General features: G+C 50.2%; 1 protein-coding gene across 2 annotated transcripts; it reads right to left on the bottom strand.

Annotated features, from left to right (window-relative positions):
• Positions 1-453: 453 nt before the first annotated feature.
• On the bottom strand, positions 454-9,617 carry LOC129006145 (NUT family member 2D-like). 2 transcript variants are annotated; one of them, XM_054435514.1, is made up of 8 exons: positions 9,233-9,374; positions 6,477-7,176; positions 4,391-4,519; positions 3,280-3,419; positions 2,713-2,837; positions 2,437-2,667; positions 1,838-1,954; positions 460-1,505 (listed from the first exon to the last, which is right to left on the bottom strand). In XM_054435514.1, the coding sequence occupies exons 1-8, from the start codon at positions 9,246-9,248 to the stop codon at positions 720-722; spliced, it is 2,244 nt and encodes a 747-aa protein (XP_054291489.1). In that variant the 5' UTR covers positions 9,249-9,374; the 3' UTR covers positions 460-719. The 2 variants fall into 2 exon arrangements, with proteins under 2 accessions (XP_054291488.1, XP_054291489.1); XM_054435513.1 differs by having other exon boundaries at positions 454-1,505; positions 2,437-2,837; positions 9,233-9,617.
• Between the last annotated feature and the right edge of the window lie 10,267 nt (positions 9,618-19,884).

The following is a 19,884-nucleotide window of genomic DNA, read 5'->3' as shown; positions in this document are numbered from 1 at the left end:
CACACCCGTGTGGACAGTCACCTCAATGTCTCCTCTCAGCCCAGTGCCTGTGCTCTTCCTGATGAGGGTTAAGCAGGAGCAGCCTCCTTTCCCCATGTTCACGTTGCAGGCGGCTGCCTTCTCCTCAGCTCCCACCAAGCAGAACAAGAGTCAGCCAGCTCCCTCCAATCCCAGGACTTTCCAGGGATGCTGATAATGATGGGAGGCCCCAAGAAGCCTCCCTAAAGCAGGCAGGGCCTTGTGAGTGGGTGGTGGGAGGGATCAGGGCTTCCTCAGCATCTGTCAGTCCCTGGAGCATCTGAAGGGGCTCCCTACACCAGGAGGAAAGAGTGGGGCCGGCCCCTGAGGGTTCCCAGAGCCTGGCATCTGCCAGTTCCTCTGCCCTCCCTCACAGACACCCTCCACGGAGCAGCACAGCACCGAGGACAGAGGCAGCAGCCCCGAGAGCATTTTCCAACACAACTACATTTATTCACATTTACACACGAGGCCCCCAACGCACTGCTTCCCACCCCCACTCCCCAGCCCCTTCCCCACAGACCCTCCCTTCCTGCCCTCCCCGTTCAGCCACCCTCTCCCTCCCCTCCCTCCCCTACCCTCCAAAGCTAAGGCCCAGCAAGATCAGCACTGGGGGAGAAGAAGCTTTTGACGGCTTTGGGGCATCGGATGCCAGAGCCCCAACCTTGGGGATTGGCCCCAGAGAGCCTGCCCAGAAGCCCCTACTGGCTACAATGCTGCTTCTTCTCTTTCCTGGAGACCAAGGGGTCACCCTTTCTCTTTCGAGACTGTGAGGGGCCACCCAGCCCCCAAGTCAGGGATTGCTCCCCAGAGACCCTGAGCCCAGGCCCTGGGTGGGGTGTCTTTTCAGCAGGGGACGGGCTTCCAAAGAGAGGTCGCTTCTTGGACTTCGTGGCAGGAGAAGGTGCTAGGCTGAGGCCTCTTCTCTGAGCAGATGGGGACTGATGAGTTCCCTGGGGTCCCCACTTTTCTGGGCTGAGAAGGCCCGAGGCAGGGACAGGGCTCTGGGGTAACCACCAGGGCAGAAGCTTGTGCTGGGAACCCAAGAGGAAGGCCAGGCTGGGGAGCTCCTCCTCCTCACTTGATCCCTGAGCCAGCCCATGTGACTCCTGGACAGGAGACCCTCCAGGGAGATCCAAGGCATCCTTGGTCCCCAGGCCAGGGCTGGTGGGTCTGTGGTCCTGGGGAGGAGAGGTTGGCTGGGCAGCCCTCAGCCCAGGGGAATCCTGACATCCCAAAAGCACAACAGAGTCTTTGGACCTGGCCATGCCAGTGTGTGCTCTGCCTCGTCCCTGAGGGTCCCGGGTAGCCATCTGCGGTGGGCAGGTTTCCATGCCAACCCCTTGTTGGGGCTCAGGGATGTCTCTCTCTGCTCGTTGGCCAGCTGCAAACTTAGAAGAACTTGAGTCCAACCGGGCCATGCCATGACCAGTGGCTGCCCTCGTATGCTGTTTCTCCTTCAAAGTTAGGAGGCGCTTCTCCACTAGCTGCGGGAGGAAAGGGGGCACTTACTGGCACTGCCCCACGTGTGAGCAGGGCCCAGGGTGGTGGAGACCAGGGCACTTGGGCGGCAGGCAGGGAAGCCTGAGGCAGCTGGGCTTTATGTCAAAGAGAGAGGGTGTGGCTCTGCCGGGCATCCCATTGGGCCTCACCGCAGCTTGCATGCTGACTCCCCTCCCTGGCTCCTGTCCATCCTACTCCCTCTGAACCTGCATCTTCCCACTCCAGAGTGGTTCCCCAAGAAGCCAGGCATCCCCAGCGGGGAGATTAGACAATCAGGTGGGCCTTGTGTGCCGGGTCCCTCCTGCCCCTGGGGTACCTGGGCAAGGGTGAGTCCTTCCTCCTGCTCCAGCTCCTGGCTTAGGGCCAAGAAATCCATCTGTGGATCTGGGGAAAGCAATTCTTCCAGGAATCGGGGGTGAATGACGGCCTCCACCTGGAAACAGAAGGAAGAAGGCATGAGCTTCCTGGGCAGGGAGTAACCTGGAGCCAAGGACACCTGGAGGAGATGCAGAAAGCAGCGAGCGCCCCGTCCCCACCCTCCTGGGGCTGTCTCATATCATGGTGACCACCAGCTACAGACACAGACCACAGACCTGGTACCATACACACACACAGACAGAGACACACAAACCACACACAGAAACACAAAACAGACCCACATATGACACAGGAAAAGACACAGACACAGGTGAGGTACACACTCCACACTCACACCCACACAGACACACAAAGACACACAGTAACAAACCACAGACACAAACACACAGCAACACACAGACACACACAATCACATACACAGACACTCTAATCCATGGAAATACACACACTGCTGAGTAGCGAAGGAACAGAGCTTAATTCCAAGGACCTGGGAGTGCCACCCCCTGGAATCCGGCAGACCCCAGCACTCCAGCCCACCTTGGTGACGAAGTCTTTCTGGGAACACAGCTTGTCAATGTAGCTCAGGAGGCCCGGGTCTGGGGGCGTCCAGTCCTCTTCCCGTTGTTTCTCGGGCTCCCCTGGGGCCCCGAGGGAAGGCCCCAGCAGCTCCTCCATGATGTCCATGTACTCCTGCACCACTTCTGGGGGGATCTCCTCAGGGACCTTAGTCTCTGCTGGCCTCTGGGGCCTGGGTGGTGGCAGGCGGGCCTTGGTCTCTGCTGGCCTCTGGGGCCTGGGTGGTGGCAGGCGGGCCTTGGTCTCTGCTCGTCGGTGGGGCTGGGGTGGTGGCAGGCAGGCCTTGGTCACTGGCCTCTGGGGCCTGGGTGGTGGCAGGCAGGCAGTCAGGGCCTTGGGGCCGGCCTTGCTGGGAAGGTACACTGAGGCAGAGAGGGAGGAGTATGGGCGTGGTGAGGGCTGCTCCTCATGCTTGTACCACACAGGGGAGGGCAGGGCTTGGGGATGTGAAGTGGATCCCAGCTGGGTCAGGTCCACCTTAACCACAGCGCCCCCGGAGGAGGCAGGAGGGGCACATCTGAGACAGCATCGCTTGGGAGGAAGTTTGGAGCCACCAATACGCCCTGTACTCTCCCCACTCATCCCTGCTTCCTGGGCAGAGCATATGTGGAGTTTTGGACAGGAGAGGGGAGAGAGTAGCTAGGAAACTCGACCAGGTCAATACCCAACATATGCTCCCAGAAGCTGTCCTGTTGGAGGGAGCAAATCCCCCTCTTGAAGGGAAGCATGGGGTGTGGGGACAGTGGCCTCCCTCGGCCCCTTTGGTCTTTGCCGTGGCTCCTGTGGGAATGTGGGAAGCCATACCTGGCTGCTTGACCACCTCAGGGGCCGGGGGTCCTCGAGGTTCAAGCCTCGGTGTGGCTGGAGGAGGCAGGCACTGGGGCCCCTTCATCCATTGCGATTTCTGAATCTGCATCTCCTCCTCAGCCTCAAACTCCAGGAACCTGGCGGTGAAGGAGGCCCAGGCTGTGCTGAGAGGGTCCAGGCCCCCTCCCCCCAGTACCAGGCAGCGACCGAGGGGAAGGATGGGAGGGAGTGTCTCGGGTGGGCTGTCCAGGCCCTCACTGTGTCCCATTCCCCAGTCCCAGGAGGAAGCTGTTCCCAGAGTTCTGGGCTCACCCTCCCTCACTCGGCCCCTGCAGAGCCCATGACATCAATGGGGCTTCCTGACTCAAGTCAAGGCCACGAGGTCCAGGAGGGTCCCGGGGGACCCCTCCTCCAGGTTTCAGCTGGCCAGGGGTGGGGTGTATGGCAGAAGGCATCAGGGATGATGCCCAGATGCAGGAGTCCTGAGGCTAGGACTGTGGGGCCCCGAAAGATAACCCAGGGGCACGAGGCCTGGGAGACCCCGGGTCAGGAGGAAGCAAAAGCTGAGCCCAGAGGACAGGGCCTCTTTCCCCTGAGGCTGCTGTCTGTCTGTCTTCTTCATGGAGGAGACTGCCCAGGAGCAAAGGCAGTCAGGCCAGAGGTGGGTCTCGTGGTGTCCCAGGCACAGGTCTCCCCAACCCAACTCCCTGGCCAGGCTGGGATGGGAGAAAACTGACTTCTGGCCACTGCTGTGAGGAGCCTGTACCCCACTCTTGTCTATAGTCACTAGCGCCACTTCTCCCCATCCCCACAGCTGGAGGTGACCCACTTTGGGCTGTGATGCTGGCTGCTCCTGCCATGACCTCCAGTGTCAAGGCAGGGATGGCCCCAGGCCAGGCAGGGGGTGCTTCCCAATAGGGCAGGACAGAGACCCCAGAACAATCTAGGTGGCAAGAGCAGCTTCCTGAGGGAGCCAGGGGCCCAGAGTGTCCTGGGTTTGTCCACACCCTCCTCATACTCCACGTTGAGAAGCCACCATGGCTACCGGACCTCTTTCATTCACTCTCACCCTGCCACGCGGGCCCTGCTCCCAGGATCCCAGACTCACTTTTCTGCTATCTCGTAGAATACCATCCGGTCAAAGTTGCTCGTGTGCTGCCATTCCCGCATGGCCCGCCACAGTCCCTCCTCCAGGGTCATGGTGGGCTTCCGCCGGGCCAGGGATCGGAGAACTGGGCTGTAAACCAGTGCAGTCAGTCTCAGCCTATAAGCCCACCCTTCATCCCAAGCCCACCTGGTCCCAACACCTGGCCCCTGTCCTCCCCACACCTGTCCTGCCATCTGTCCCTGTTGTGTTCTCCCCCATGTGGGCTCCCCAGGCCCCAGGACACACCCCCAAGATCAAACATCAACACAAGCTACCAAGTGGCCTCTCCGACTGCCCCTCGAGTCCTCAGTGTTGAGAAGTGGACTCAGTACTATGGGTGGAACATGTGTGTCCCCAACATTCCTGTACTGAAGCCCTCAGCACCAGTGTGTCAGTATTTGGAGGCAATCTGGGTTAGAGCAGGTCATGAGCGTGGGTCCCAGTCATGGAATCCAAGCCCTGATAAGGGCAGGAGGAGACGCCAGGGCTCTTGCTCTCAGCCACGAGGAGACACAGCCAGAGACAGCTCTCTCCAGCCAGGAGGAGGGCCCTGACCAGACACCCAATCTGCTGTCGCCTTGATCTGGGACTTCTGGCCTCTGGAACTGGGAGACATGAATGTGTCTTGATAAAGCACCCAGTCTACGGGATTTGTTACGGCAGAGCCTGAGCTGACTCAGACAGTGTGCACACAGGATGACCTGGGGACGAGGGTTAAAGTGCAGGTTCCAGGGCCCCAGGACTGAGCATTCAACTGGCTTCCTGGGGACTCTGGAGCAAGGCAGACCCTGGGGATGTAGCCTCAGGGCCCTGGAGCATGAGGAGCAGGAGCACACGTCCAGAACCAAAGCAGAGTGGTGTCCACGCCACTGCAAGCAGCAGGTCCAGATCCCACATTCCCACAAGAGCCATGGCAAAGGCCTGTGAGCCTGGGGCAGCTCCACTCCAAGAATCAGGGTCCCCAGTGCACCCAGACTCTGCTCCAAGGGGGAATGCAACCAGTTCCAGGGTGCGGGAACAGCGAGATTTTGGGGGATGAAGATGGGGCCACCTTCCACCTACACCCCAGGCAGGGGACTTCTCTAGGGGAACGGCCAGTGTGTTGCACGGTGGATGTGCTCAAGCTCCCGTTTGCTCATCAGTGGGAAACACAGGGTGACAGAGGCGCCGCAGGGTGGAGAGAGGCAGGGACTGGGAATGAAACCACAAACTCTCCCAGATGCTGACGTTGCTGCCTCACAGCCACCACAGTCCATGGCCCTGGGCTGCTGGGCTTGAGGTGCACTCAGAGCTGTCACTGGAGCCCGTGGCTTTGGGGAGTGCTCTCCTAGATGGCCTAGTCCTGATAATGATAGTAATGGGGACAGCAATCATAATTGCTATCATGTAATGTGTCATAGCATGTGCCAGGCACTGTGCTATGCATGTCATATGTGAGCTCAAGTCATCTCTTTGCCATCATCTGAATGAAGCATCATTGTCCCTTTTTCTAGGAGGGATTGAGGGTGAAGATGCAAATACCTGCCCGGCATCGACCCCAGTGCAGGGCCCAAGACCATCCCCCTGTGCAGGCTCCACCACCACTGTGCTAACTGGACCTCGGCAGAACTGCGGGCATGTGCCAGGTTCCTGCTGGGCCCTGCAGCTCCTCCCCCCAGCTCCATGTGAGGTGCTCCTGACCATCAATACTGGGTTAAAGGGGAGGCACTGGGGTGTGTACTCAAAGACCTAAACCCAAACCGTAGCTCACGTCACACCAGGAACCCTCTCTGACCTGGGTCTTCTGTAAACATTGTTGTGAAAATTATTGAAAGTAAGGATTGGCTGGACTCATGGGACAGTGATGGGCAGTTGAGATGAGGCCCCTGACCGTCTCTCCTGAGCCACAGCCAGATTAATCTTGTTGAAAATGTATCTTCCCATAATGCAACCCATCACCCTCACAACCGCCCTGCAAGCTCCCCTGAACAGCGTGACCTCCTGTCCATCCAGCAGCCTCTTTACGTGTGAGCTGCAAGATCAGCTCCAATGCCCCGAGGACACTCACATGAGGAAGCATGAAAGCGCTTCGGTGTCAGGACTCTGAGGAAGGTGCCTCCGGGCCAGGGGCTTGTAGTGCTGCCAGAGTCGGAAGTTCTCATAGACACTCTTGGGGTTACAGGAGTCATCTGGCGGGGCCTTGGCCTGGGAGGAAGCCAGGCTGCCCTCTCCATGAGCCCCTTGTGGCCATGGCCCAGCATTCCCTTGGGACACGATGGGGGGCAACTGGGCAGCCGGTGGTGGTGGTGGTGGAAGAGGAAGGCCCTGGGACCAGCCTCCCTCACCGGCCTGGGTGCCCCCAACCACCTGGGGAGCCATAACAGGCACCACAGGAGCAGCTGCCAGGAGTAGGGGAGGTGGACACACGACACCTCCGCAGACGGTGCCTGGAGCCTGCCAGATGAGGGGGGCCTGAGTTAGGACCAAGGTCTGCACCTGAGGGGCTTTCGCAGGCCCCATCTCTGTCCCCATCTGGACAAAGACGTTGGAAGCCCCGGCCCCACTCGGGCCACGGCCATCCTGTCCTGCCACCAGAGGGGTGCTGGGGAAGGCAGACAGCACCAGAGGGCCGCCTGGAGGAACCCCTGCAGTCACAAGGGGCAGCCCGTGTGCTGGGCTGGGAGCGGGTGTGGTGAAGGGCAGAGCTGTGAACACAGACAGGGAGGTGCCAGGGTTCACAGTCATGCCTGGTCCCAGCACTGGGTATGCTGTGGAGACAAAGGAAAGAGGTGAATGAGCTGGGGTCTCCAGGTCCACACTAGTCACTGGGGAATCAGAGGGGAGTCCCAACAGCTAAGGGCTTATGACAGGGAAACTCTGCAGCTTGCAAGTGTCCCTGAGTGTGCATCGGATGCTCTGTTCCTCCAAGGAGAGTTACTCCACTAGAGAGCCTGGCCCTGCTCACCAAGACTCCCTAAACCCTGTCTCCCAAGAAGCAACAGCCAAGCCTTTGTTGCCCGAGGGTCTGCCTCGGGTGTCCCTGGCAGACTCTGTCAGCCTCACAGGCATCTCCCAAGCCATGGGTCAGGGATCAGTCTCTCAGCGGCTTGGTGGTCCTCAGCATGCTCAGCAACAGGTGAGGGGCCTACCCCAGGGCAATGGCTCAGCACTCAGAAGGCCGACAGGAAGCCAGAAGCTTCGGAATATTAAGGCCCCATCTCCTCTTCAATCTTCCTTTTCCTGAAGCTCTTGTAAATCCCTTTCTTTTCTAGCTCAAACACAACAAAAGAAAACCACTGGATGGAAATCTTTCCCAAGCCAGCGCCCTAGGAACCCTGAAGATAATCCATAACTCGTCACACCCAGCATGGAAGTGATTGTCCTGGCACCACCCACAGCAAGTGCTAAATAGGGGTCAGATTCAGGCCACCCTTTCCTCAGTACTAGATGGTCCCAGCTGCCACTCAGGAAGCTCTGTTCCCAGGAAGCAGGTCTGTGAGGCAGTGGTGGAGTCCCCTGAGACAGTATCATTGCATAGCCAGCAACAGCCACACACGATTAGGACACAGCCAGCAAATGGCAAGCAGCAGGGATATCAGGGGAGGTGTCTAGGGATTTTCACAGCTGCTGGTCATGTTACAATAGGTAGTGGGACAAGGAGCCCATCTCTGGTCCTTCTTCTCCTTTGAGCTCCCAATAACTGAACATAGTGACCAACCAAGAACCAGGCGTTCTTGGGCCACGGGCCAGGTGAGGCAAAGTTGTCCGGAACTCATCCCTGTTCATTAGAACCTTATGCAGTCTCTAGTCAAGAGGAATAAGGGATATAGCACATGCACCTCAGCATTCAGGACACATATCCTAACTTGAATAATAATAATAAGAGAAGCATCTTCCTATTTGTGTGCTACTCTCTTTCCTCTACTGAAAAGGAAACCAGCCTTTCCAGACCCTTCCAATGAGAACCAGCAAGAATCCACACCTGTCCCCTGTTCATGAGGTAGTATAAATGGAATAAGAGCAAATTCTTCATCTCCACAGTAACACAAAGTGCAGAGGACGGGCCATGAGCTAGCAGACAAGAGGAAATGGGTCTGAAGACCTGAGCTTCCACAAAAGGGCAAACAATTCAGAACAACTCAGGAAACCCAGGCCCTGTGTTGCCTGAACTTCCCCATCTGCCCCCACCCCTGTTAAATCAAAACCAACAGCTACCTGAACTGATGGAGAAGCCATGTCTGGGGAGGGATCTGAGAGGCTCTGGGCTGTGGCAGTTACAGTAGCCCCCAGCCTCACCCACCCAGAGTCTGTCACTACATGCTCTGTCACAGCCAACCCACCCAACAGTTTTCTGGCTGAGACCACTTCTCCCCACTCCTCCCTAAGATCTAGAAAATTCCAGTCCAAATCTCTCTGAACACTATGGAAGGGCACCTTCCAGGTGCCTGAAGACACGGCACAGGGTTTGGGCTTGCCTGTCGTCCTCCAGGGGCCACCAACACAACATGATCCCACCACTCCCTACAAACACACAATGATGTGACCTGTCTCCTTCTAGAAAGGATCAATCCATCCACTCCATCCTTTCCCCTACACGGTGTATTCCCCCAGGCATCTTGGTCCACCTCTAAGGAGCCATCCTCCCTAACCACAGACTCAGGGTGCCATGGCCATCCCCAAGTGTGATGTCCTTGGGGACATCCAGTCCTCCCTCCCTCCTCAACAGCAGCCCTATCAACTGTCCCCAGGGGCAGTGTCAAATTTGAATTCCCAAGGAGTTGAGGCATGGCAGACTCGATAATGCCCCCATCCCTACAGGCTCACCTCCATTTGAAGCCATCCCCTCAGGCTGGGCACTGACAACCGCTATCTGGCAGTTTCCGCAATGAGAAAAGTCAAGGGTAAGACCCAGAGAGTGATCTGGCTCAGCAGATGCTCCTGAGTCCAGTGGAGCAGGTAAAATTTGAATGTAAATAGGTTTAGAACATAGGACCCCAGACATTCTGCAGAGGGGGAGGGGCAGTGGGCAGTTGGTAGGGGTGGGGGACATTCTGTGAGGGACTTCGGCCATTAGGCAAGAACCTGAGTTTCCTTTCCAACTGGACGGCAGCAACAGAGATGGCATGTGCCTCTTTAGGCAACTTTTAAATTGTCCTTTTGACTCACAGCAAAAGCTTCTACCTGATGTCCTCTTTACTTCCATTCTTTATCAACAGACCTACTTTTGTGCCAATCAACCCATGCTCCTTCCCACTTTGGCTCTTTCCCACTCTTGATGAATTTCAACGGGGGCTGCACTTTGTGAACAAAATTCAGAACACGTTTTCAGTCTGAGAAACACAGGGGTTCTTAGGAAGGCAAGGGGACTGTGTGTTTGAAATCAGAATGGTCTCAGCCGATCCAGGCTATTAGGTGGCTGTGTGTTCATCATTGTTTAGGAAGCAATCCTTGTGCCCCCAGGTCATGTATGTTGCTGGAATCTCTGTCCACACCAGCAGGCCAGCCTTACTTCCCATCCCCTTTGCTGGAAAGCCTCAATCCAGGAAAGAGTGGCTATGCGACCTACAGCACCGAGACCAGAAATCCTTTCATTTTGTTTCCCAGTATATTGTGCTGGTGTTAAATGTTTATTTTTTATCTTTTGAATGATTTTAATTTAACCAAGCAATACTTTTCATGGCTTCAAATTCAAACTGTGCACAGTGGAATAGGCAATGACCAGCCTTCTTCCCATCTCTTTTCCCTGGCCACCACATTTTCTTTCCTGGAGGAAACAAGTGTTATCTGATTGTTTCTCATCTTCACTGAAACACATCCTGGCTGGCCTCTCTCAGCTCACTGTTGGCCTCATCTTCACCATACATTCTTGCTGTTTGGAATCCAGTGTCATCGCATGTGGTTCTCTGCATGGGAATTATTGTAGCCTGTCTTAAAAAAAACTTCATTCTCATTTCCACAGTGAGAATCACTGTCCGTTTATTAGTGTCAAAATGACAGGAAAGAGCACCCATGTTCTGTGTTGTGAACAAGGGGAGTGTTAGAGGAAACTGGTCAAAGGAGATGAGGAGTGAGAACTCGGAGCACAGCAACAAAATCTTCTGAGACACACACGTCACTCCCTGCTGGGCAGGGTAATTTTGCATGATGGGAGGGTGTTGGGGAAGGGAAGAGGCCTTCAGCCAGACTGGTGCACACTGCAAACATTCACTGAAACACACTCTGTTGGAACTTATGAAGCATTTGCCCCTTTCAAAGACATTTGGACTCAAGAAGGCAGAGTTGCAGGAAAATGTAACAGGGGCCACACTGCAGGGGCAGGTGGTGGATTGCAAGTCTCAAGCCCAGGGTTCTCCCCGCCTTGCCCCAGTTGTGTGAGAAGGTCATTTCCTAACTCCTGTCTAATATCCCCATGAGTTCTCGGTTTTGTCCCAACTCTAAACCTGAATGGTCCAGCAAGCATATCTGTGAAATGCCTCCACAGTGGCCACTGGGAGGGGAGTGACCTCCATGCAGTGACTGCCTGTCTGGGTGCTCCCAGGCCTTTTGTCCTCTGAGACAGAACTGCCTTCTTACATGCAGCCCTCTTCCACTGTGCAACTCTACCTCGATCTTAGCTGAGAAGATCAACGGAGAGCAATTCAAGCAAAATCATGGTAAACTTACCAAAACAAAACAAAACCAAACAAACCGTAAACGCTTTGGAGATCTTTCTGAGGACTTGATCTTTTATCATGGGGCAAACTTAAATGATTTTCAATCAATAACTTCATCTAAGAGGGATGTTGAAGCAAAATATCATACTCAGATACTGAAGAAGGGCAGAATTCTTGGTTGCTTCCTCCCTTGTCAAGTCAGTCAACAGATGCTTTCTCAAGATTCTCATACATGGCTTTGATATAGGATTTGAATGAGTCTTTTTCTGAGCCAGTGATACAAAAACTATACTGTGGAACAGTGTCTTGTCTTAATTCTGCTATTGCTTCTGTACATGTTTGAAGTCCTAGATCCCAGGAGGAGAGACAATCAAATTAGCCAAAGGTAATTTGTGAAGACTGGCCATGGGAGGTAGTGGCTAAAAGTCCTCCGGCCCCTGCTCTCTGAGCATCCCCACAGAAAGTCCTGGGCCGCACTGACTGCTGAGAAAGAACATCTCAGGGCTTGGATCCCCTGTTCAGAGGACACATGCTCTTCCACCCAATCATGGAACAGTAGAGGAATGGCAGCTCCATTCTGTGTCCTGCAGAGCTCTCAGTCTCTGCACTTGAAGCCCTGGGCCTGCATAGAGTTGAAGGCTCTTCAGTGCTATCACGTGGAGACAGACAATAGGAATCCTGCAAATAAGCAGAAAGGATGTGACCATTAAAGTTTCTTCTGAAGCTATTACAAACTCAAGTCAGTGAGCTGCTTCTCTGCTAGCTTTTTATTGCCAACTGGAATGCTGCACTGTGTTGCAGAGTCAGGGGTAGGGGAGCCTGGAATTGTTCCCTTACTATCTGCTGCTTTATCGACTGAAATTGATCAAGGCTATAACCAAAACATTTCTAGAAATTATTTGAATGCGGTAGGAAAAACTCTGGGAATGCAGTCAGAAGAAAGTATATTTTGGAGTGTGTTTTCAGGACTAAAATTCTTTGCCAGAAATGTTCTTTAATGGAACCTCCAGACTGAGTAGGAAAATAGGGCATACTATTTTTTGAAAAGCATGAGCAGGAATGAAATAAATGCCGTCCAAAGCGAATGCAGGACATTCAATTCGAGGATACTTTGCTTTAGGATAAACCCTCCAAGGGTAAACCTTTCAGCAAGGGTGTTACCTAAGTGCATGGACTGCAGATTTGTATTACCAAAAATTAGGAGTGGTCATTGTGGACGTGATGGTTTCTCAGAGGCACGGTCATGGAGGTTCCAATGAGGGGGCGTTGTCTGGCCCCAGGAAGTGCCCAGGTGTTGCCTCCCTCCATTTCCCCATCTCCAGCGGGGCTCTCCCAGGGCGGGCTCCAGGCCAGCCCCATGCGCCTGCGCACGAGCCTTGAGGCCGGTGAGGTTCCAGCGTGGGGCCGGTGGCCCTCAACTGCTCCCAGCACCGGTTGCGGTGGTTCATGGCAGGGAGACCCGCAGCACGAGAGCAAAGGGCGGTTACCCAATGGCCTTCGCTCTCATGGCGTCCTTCTTGGTGTTACCTAAAAATAAAGCCAAGTGTGTTTAGAAGGTAATCGCCTCCTGGTCATGCTCCCACTGGTCACCAGTGTCCGTGAGGCGACCCCACATTGTGGCCAGAGCAGGCCTGTGGCTGCGCTCAAGGCAAGAGCGTTCATAGCTTTCCTAGCAGGGCCCTGCAGGACGCCCAGGCCTCACTCCTTTCCCTTGCTCACCTGGCCCTGAAGTGAGGGGGGAGGTGTAGCAATGCAGTGGGAACCCCAAAATGTGTCTTGGCTGTGACTTTCAGAACATTCCAAACAATGCAAAAGCTTGAGGAAAACCTCAGCAGTTGAAACCGCGATGCAGTTCAGCAAAGAAGTAGCTCCTGTCCTCCTAAAACAGTGAAGTTCTCACGGACGACCTCACTGAGTAAGCTGTGAAGCTTGTTGACTTTATCAGAATGATCAGCCAGCATGCATGTTCTAATACGCTCATTTGTCACTGATATGAGCAGCTGCAAAGTGGAAGAACAGGCCTTTAGTCATAATTTGTTCACTTGTTAGCACAAGTTGGTTGTGGATGCAAGAGTGGCCAAAGTCAAGAAAATCTTCTAGGAGAATCGCTTACTTATGTGGAATTTACAAATAAAAAGTAGTGGTATATTATTTGTAAATTGTAGGCTACACATGTATCTAAAATTTGCCACACACACGTGTGTATCTTGGGTGGTCGGGTTAGTGTGTACTTGAGAATGTCAGGAAGATTTATTTTGGATTTTGGAGGGTGTGAGATTTGTGGGGGTGGTTTTGTGTGTGTGAAAATGTGTTTATATGAATTCTTAGTTTGGAATTTGATATCTATTTAATTGGTGAGAATCTAATATGTATTCGCATGTGTGAGTTGGTGGTGTCTGTGTGGAGATTGCAGATTAAAGAAGGTCATAACTGGGCCGGGCAGTATTGTGGAACTCTGTGTATTTGGGGATATGAGGTGGCATGTTTGCATATTTGTGGCATGTTAGTTAATCGGGGGTATATTTAGGGCATGTAGAGAACTACATGAGTATTGAGTTTGTGTGTGTGTTCAAGGGCGTGGCAGTTTAGATGAATGTTTTGTGGAGCTATGTGCTTGTATTTTTCAGTAAGTGGTTGTTAGGCTTATATATTCTGGGAATTTAGTATGTGTGTGTCTGATAGAGAGATGGGGTTCTCTTTCTATACAGGAGAGTGAGAGAGTTGAATTTATATGTATTAGAGGTATGTGATATGGTTATTGGTTAGTACTTGGCAATGTGGGATCTGGTTCATACTAGATTGCGATAATTTGGGATTGGGAAGTGTTTTTATGGGTATTTATAAATGATATGCTGGAGATATTTCCGTGCATCTTGGGTGTGTATACTGGTTTGTGTGTATATTTATCAGCAGATAGATGAATTATCTAAGTCTATTTATAGAATATGGGATTGTTAGTATTTAAAGTGTATTTCTTTGGAGAATGCTAGGATGTTCGTACATGTGTTTGGGCATGTTTAGGGGATGAGGTGAAGAGGTTGTATTCCGGAGATGCAGCATATTGATTAGATAGTGTTTCAGGGGATTTATACACTCAGGGATTGGGGCTATTTGCGTGAGTGTGTATGTGCCCATGGGTATATGGAAGTTGTGTACGTATATTACAGCATTATTGGTGTTTCTGTGTGTGTTTTTTTTTTTTTTATTATATGAGTTTTATCTGGGAGGGTGGGGTGCATATTCATGGGTAGTTTGTGAGTGTGTATATGAGGGGTTTTGGGTATATTAAGACTTAGTGGTCCTCTGTGTCTGTTGTGAAATGTAATACTCATAGAATTTGGTGTTGCCACTCACATGTGTGTTCTCAGAGTTTTTGAGGTGGAGTTACATGTATTTGATAAAAATAGTTTGTGGTTCTGTGTGTATTTGAGTTTATGTGGCTTCTGTATTTTGTATTCTGGGAGATGTGGGAGGTTCAGTGAATGTATTTGGAAACAGAGAGGCTGTGTAGGTTGTGTTTGCATTCAAGAATCATGGATTCCTGTATTTTAGAGCTGTGGGATTGTATGTGATTCTTTTTCTGGGTGATGCATGACACAAGTGTTGTATACCTTGTGATTTTTTTTTTTGAGCCTATGCCTATGGGATTTTCATTATGTACTGTTAACAAATCTACTGAAAAGGATTTTCTTAAAAAAACAACAAAAGAAAAAAATAGAAATTTGATTCCACTGAGCTGTTTGCAAATCAAGGAGTCCCAGCCTTCAGTGCAAAAACAAAGGTACACTCTGAAAGAACAAAGAGAGATATTATCTTTTATAGAGAAAGTTCATCCTCAGATTCCCAATCTGGTTCACTCTGCAAATGAGGGATACAAGCTTGTTTATTTCTGATTGGCTGATGCAAGTCACAATCTATTTCTTAAGTCCATATGACAAAATGGTACCCCTTGATTCAGGTGGCATAAACAGGAACAGACAGCTGTGAAAGTTTCAAAGTGACACAAGTACATGGTTTTTGCAGGAAGCAGGGTACATGTGTGAGACCTGCAGTCAGTAAATGGCCGCTTGGCTCCATTTTGAGTTTAGGTCCAGTCAGCCACTCATGATCCATCTGGAAGGATTAGCCCTTTCAGGGTTCACAGTATATATGGGTATATATGGGTACTGTGTTCATTGTACATGTTTGTATTTGGGCACATATATATGTACATATATGGTTTTAGCAGTGATGTGAGCATTTGGGGTGGGTAGAGTTTTGTCTGCAAATTTAAGTAGTAATTGGGCAGGCCATCTGTGTATTTAGGGTACAGGTAGCAGTTGTGTTGCTGGTGGGCTGGTTCAGGTTCTTTGCAGCACAAAAGAAGTCTTACTTTGAGAGTGAGTCCAACATAAAAGTAAGCAAGAGAGGTTATTGCAAAGCGAATGTACACTCTAACAGCCGATCAGAGTGGGCTGCTCAAAGATGAGACAGCATTGACTGACACTGGGGAAACCTCCTTTATGGAAGCCTTACATGACTATTCATGAGGGGGTGGGAAGGGGTGTCACCGTTAAGCACTCTCTGGGCTGTTCTCTGGACACGCATGCGCTATTGCTGCACATGCTAGTGCCTATATCACGTGAATACCTGGTTAACATCTTAAATCTCTACCCAAGGGTGTGTTTTTCACTGTTATAATGAGCACTGGTCAACCCAGGGACACTAATCATGGGTTTTCGCACTTGTGCGAATTTGGGGATTTTCCCTTCTTCTTTTCCACCTCCTTACTGCAGGACCTCCTTGTGCACTGTCGGATGGTTTGTTCTCTTCATCTGTTTAGCAAGTTTGTTCTCCTTTAATGGAGGCTATGACCACCCTATCCTATCTCAGTTGTGTGTATCTGTTCAGGATACATGAGGAGGTTGTGTTCTGGAGGTACGTAGTTTGGTTTTGTTTTTATATTTGGGGTGAGAGTTGAGGGTCCTACTCAGGGTGCAGGTAGATTGTGTACACGTATTCCTATGAAAGGATGTGGCTGTGCTGGAGCTGGGTTGTGCTAGCTTGGGGTAGCCACTGGGCATGGCACATCTCTTCTCAGCTCTGTGTTCAGTGGCGTTAGGTTGGTAGTTTAAAATTAGTCATGCTGAGATATTTATACCACATAAGCATCACAATTCTAGGCTTTCCTATTTCCCCCTGGAGAGCATTTTATTAAGCAGTTAGCAACAAACCACTGGGGTGTGTGTGTGTGTTCAGGATCTGTAAGCAGATGTTTGTATGAAGCAAGAATATTGAGGCTTTAATGGGTGTGTATACTGGGGATTCTATGTGTATTGTAGTGATGCAGAATGACCGGGGAGCGTGGTTGAGAATGACCCTCCCTGGTCATTCTGCATCACTGTGTTACTCCTAAATAGTTGGTTCATTCTTAGGGCCAAAGAATCCTTACAAATGGTGGTTTCTGGCTCTTCCTCCCACAGATGGATGCAGGGATACCTGCACCTTAGGCAGGTGGTTGCTCCTTCAGTATCTGTGTGTTCCTAGCATCTGGGTCCTCAGACGGGTGGGCCTGTTAGACAGAACACTGTGCAGAGCAGAACTTTCCTAGATATTGTCCGTGTGATCAGCACAGTCAGAAAGATGTGGGGTTTCCAGGACAGGAGGTCAGATGTGCCATGTCTTCTCTCAGTCCTGATGTCCCTGCTGATTCCTCTGGGGCATGGCGAGTGATGAGGACACCCTCTAACATACGTTCCACGAGATGAAAGCCTGCAGAACCTGTGCCTGCACTACCATCTGTCCCCTGGGTGGGGATACTGTTGGGTGTCAGGCTGAGAGCTGGGCCACCAGTTCTCAACCAACCTGTCCCCATGGAAACCTGAGGCTTCGGGGCTAAGACAGGACCTCCAGCAGGTACCCAGTGTTGGGAATATGTGTTGCTCTCTGTGTTAGGAGTTTTATCTCAGTGGAGTCTTGGTAAAAAGAGGGAATCAAAGGCATATGACATTTTCTTCTTTCTCTGGTGAAGTGAGGAATGAATGTTGACCATTTCTTTCTGAAGTTCTGTACAGAAAATGTATACTCAGCCTGAGGAGCCCAAGGTGACTCCTTAGCTGCTCTTGGAGAAGGTGTCATCTAGTCTTCACAAGGAGTCTTCAGGCACAAGGTCCTGAATCTGATTTCTCATGGAAAGCATTGGGCAGAGCTTCACAGTCCCACCTAGAGCTGGGCTGTAATTCTAGGGACAAAGTGGAGGAGCAACAAGGAAGTGGTGGGAAGCACACCTTTAGAACCTGGGCCTGGGGAGGGCAGGTCAAGGAAGCCTGAGTTTACATGGGCTCAGGTCCTGGGGCAGAAGCCAGACACAGAGCCTGGGCAGCCAGATTCGCTCTGGCCTGGGTTGTGGGTGGGGATGAACCTCCTCTTGTGCTCCTGTCTGGGGCACTCCTGAGCTACAGGCGAAGGTCTTAGTTGCACCTCAGCGAGGATGTACAGCCAGGCCTGGTGCTAAGGAATGAGGAGGGTAGAGTCAAGGAGAGGAGGCACCGATCTGTGTCCCTTCAGCAATCTGGAGCATGATGTTAGATCCTGTTAGGGAGACCTCCCACTTGCATCTCCTGGATCTTCTGTCACTGGGAGGCTCAGCACTCCAAGAGAGAATGGGTTCGGTTTCCCCTGATGTGTTCATCTGGTTCTGGGTCCCCACTCTCTCAGCACATTGGGTGCTGGCCCTGTGGGTGTGGGAGAAGCCTGGCAGGGGCAGGGGTCAGTGAAGTGACATGGGCAGAGCTGGGCAGGCTCTGTCCTGAGGGGTGCTGGGAGCTTGGGTCTGGAGAGACAGGGAAGCCCCCCGTTACTAACTCCTATGGGGGCTCCTGGGCTTTTGCTCCACTAAGCTACAATTCTTTGCATTTTCTCATCTCTCTAATTTAGTGGGGATTTAGGGTGGAGGCAGCAGTTTTTCTGTGACCTCAGTCCTCCAATGGATCTAAAGTGAGTTGTTGATAGTCAGTTTGTACAGCATTTTTCTTGTTGTAAGGATGGGAGTGATGACTTCCAAGTTTCTTACATGCTCGAATAACTGACACTTTTTATTATATACTCACCCCCATGGTGGGAGAAGAATGCTATAATTTTTGGATCCACAGAACTAAAGTACTACGAGAGGGAATTTTTCACAGGAAAGATGGTTGCTACTGAAAAAAAAAAAAAAGAAAAAAAAAGATAAAGTCTTCTCTGCTATCTCTGCTAGACTCTCTAAACTCTTTTCCTGTGTCTGGAGCCCAGACACGCAAGCCTCCTTTTAGTTTTGAGCTTTCACTATGCTTTTATCTTAAAGACTTTGCCTACTATGTCCTTTCTGCTGAGAAAGCAACTTATCCCCTCAATTACCTGGTTAACATCAAATATCAAATCATGCTTCTGACTGAAGGCCAAGTACCACCTCTAGAAGAACTCTTCCCTAAGAACAGCCTACATACAGTTAATTGTGTGAGCCCTTTTCTTATATCCTTTGAATACTCTTCCTTCACATTACTCTTCCTTCACAGCCTTTAGCCAGACAATATATTACAGGAAAACAGGGAGAACATGATTTTGCCATTCACTCTTACCTTTGCCTAGCCCAGTGCCTGGCAAATAATAGATTCTCATTATATATATATTTCTCATTATATATATATATTTTGAATGAATTAATAAATCCAAGTAAAGTAATTGATGTTTTGGAATTATCTAAGACTGTTAAAATCAGTTAAATATAGTTAATATGAAGCAAAAAACTGTAAACAAAATTAACATAATATACACGCTGATGTTACTATTTTAGAAAAAACACAATAATTTACAGATTCCTTTCAATAATTCAATTAATGTTTATGATATTTGATTGAAGACAAATCTATCACAGCAATCTGTGAATGCTTTGTTGTAAATAAAAGGTAATCCTTGTAATAAGCAAAAATAAATTAACATAACAAACGTCAATTTACAGATAGACAAAAAGTGATTGCTTTCTAGATGAAAAGAGGATTATTAATAGTTGGCATAAGAAATCAAAAATTAGTTCAACAATTAGTCATATGGAAATGTCAAATGTTGACATTAATGTGATAAAGAAAACAAGAGTTTCTGCAAATAACCTCCCATCCCTGATGTGAGTCTTTCACATCATTCTGTAGTTCTACTAGTTCTTAATAACTCAAAAACAGGAAAGATAAAATCCATCATTTTGTTTTACTACCCAGATGCCTCCTGTAGCTGTCATACAGAGTGTGATTTATGACTTGTAAGTTGTGCTATGGAGCTTGACATGTAAGTTTTATTTCATTTAATATTTTCTTTAAACCATCTTAGATCTTCTCTTTGATAAGTATTTCATCTACTAGTGTTCTCAAAATGTAAAATGGGTAACTTAATGAGAACAAAAATTGTACCCTAAGATATATTTGCATTATCTACATATTTGCAATTAAATCTTTACAGATTTAATTGTAGTAGAATCTAACAGTTTTCCTCTTGAAATTTTTTAGACACCAGAAATTTTTATTTCTAATAAATAATGTTTAGCTTCCTAGTCACAAACCAAACAGAAAGCAAATTTCATCAGAGTTTAGAATGGTTAAAACCAACATAGCTGCAATATTTTTATTTTTGTTTTAAAATTTTGTTTAATCAGTAAATCAATCAGAGTTGACCATTATGTAATCCACAGACCTTGAAATAACAGAGATATATTTCTCCGCAGATCAATATCTATATATGTTTTTAAGATGAGTAGAAATTCTCCTGAAGATCATAAAGAAAAAGTATGTCATATAATATAGTAAATAAAAATAATAA

This window comes from Pongo pygmaeus, chromosome 8 (genome assembly GCF_028885625.2).
Source record: "Pongo pygmaeus isolate AG05252 chromosome 8, NHGRI_mPonPyg2-v2.0_pri, whole genome shotgun sequence".
NCBI classification, from domain to species: Eukaryota; Metazoa; Chordata; class Mammalia; order Primates; family Hominidae; genus Pongo; species Pongo pygmaeus.
The sequence above is the reverse complement of the archived record's forward strand: the minus strand, read 5'-3'. Positions and strand labels throughout refer to the sequence as shown.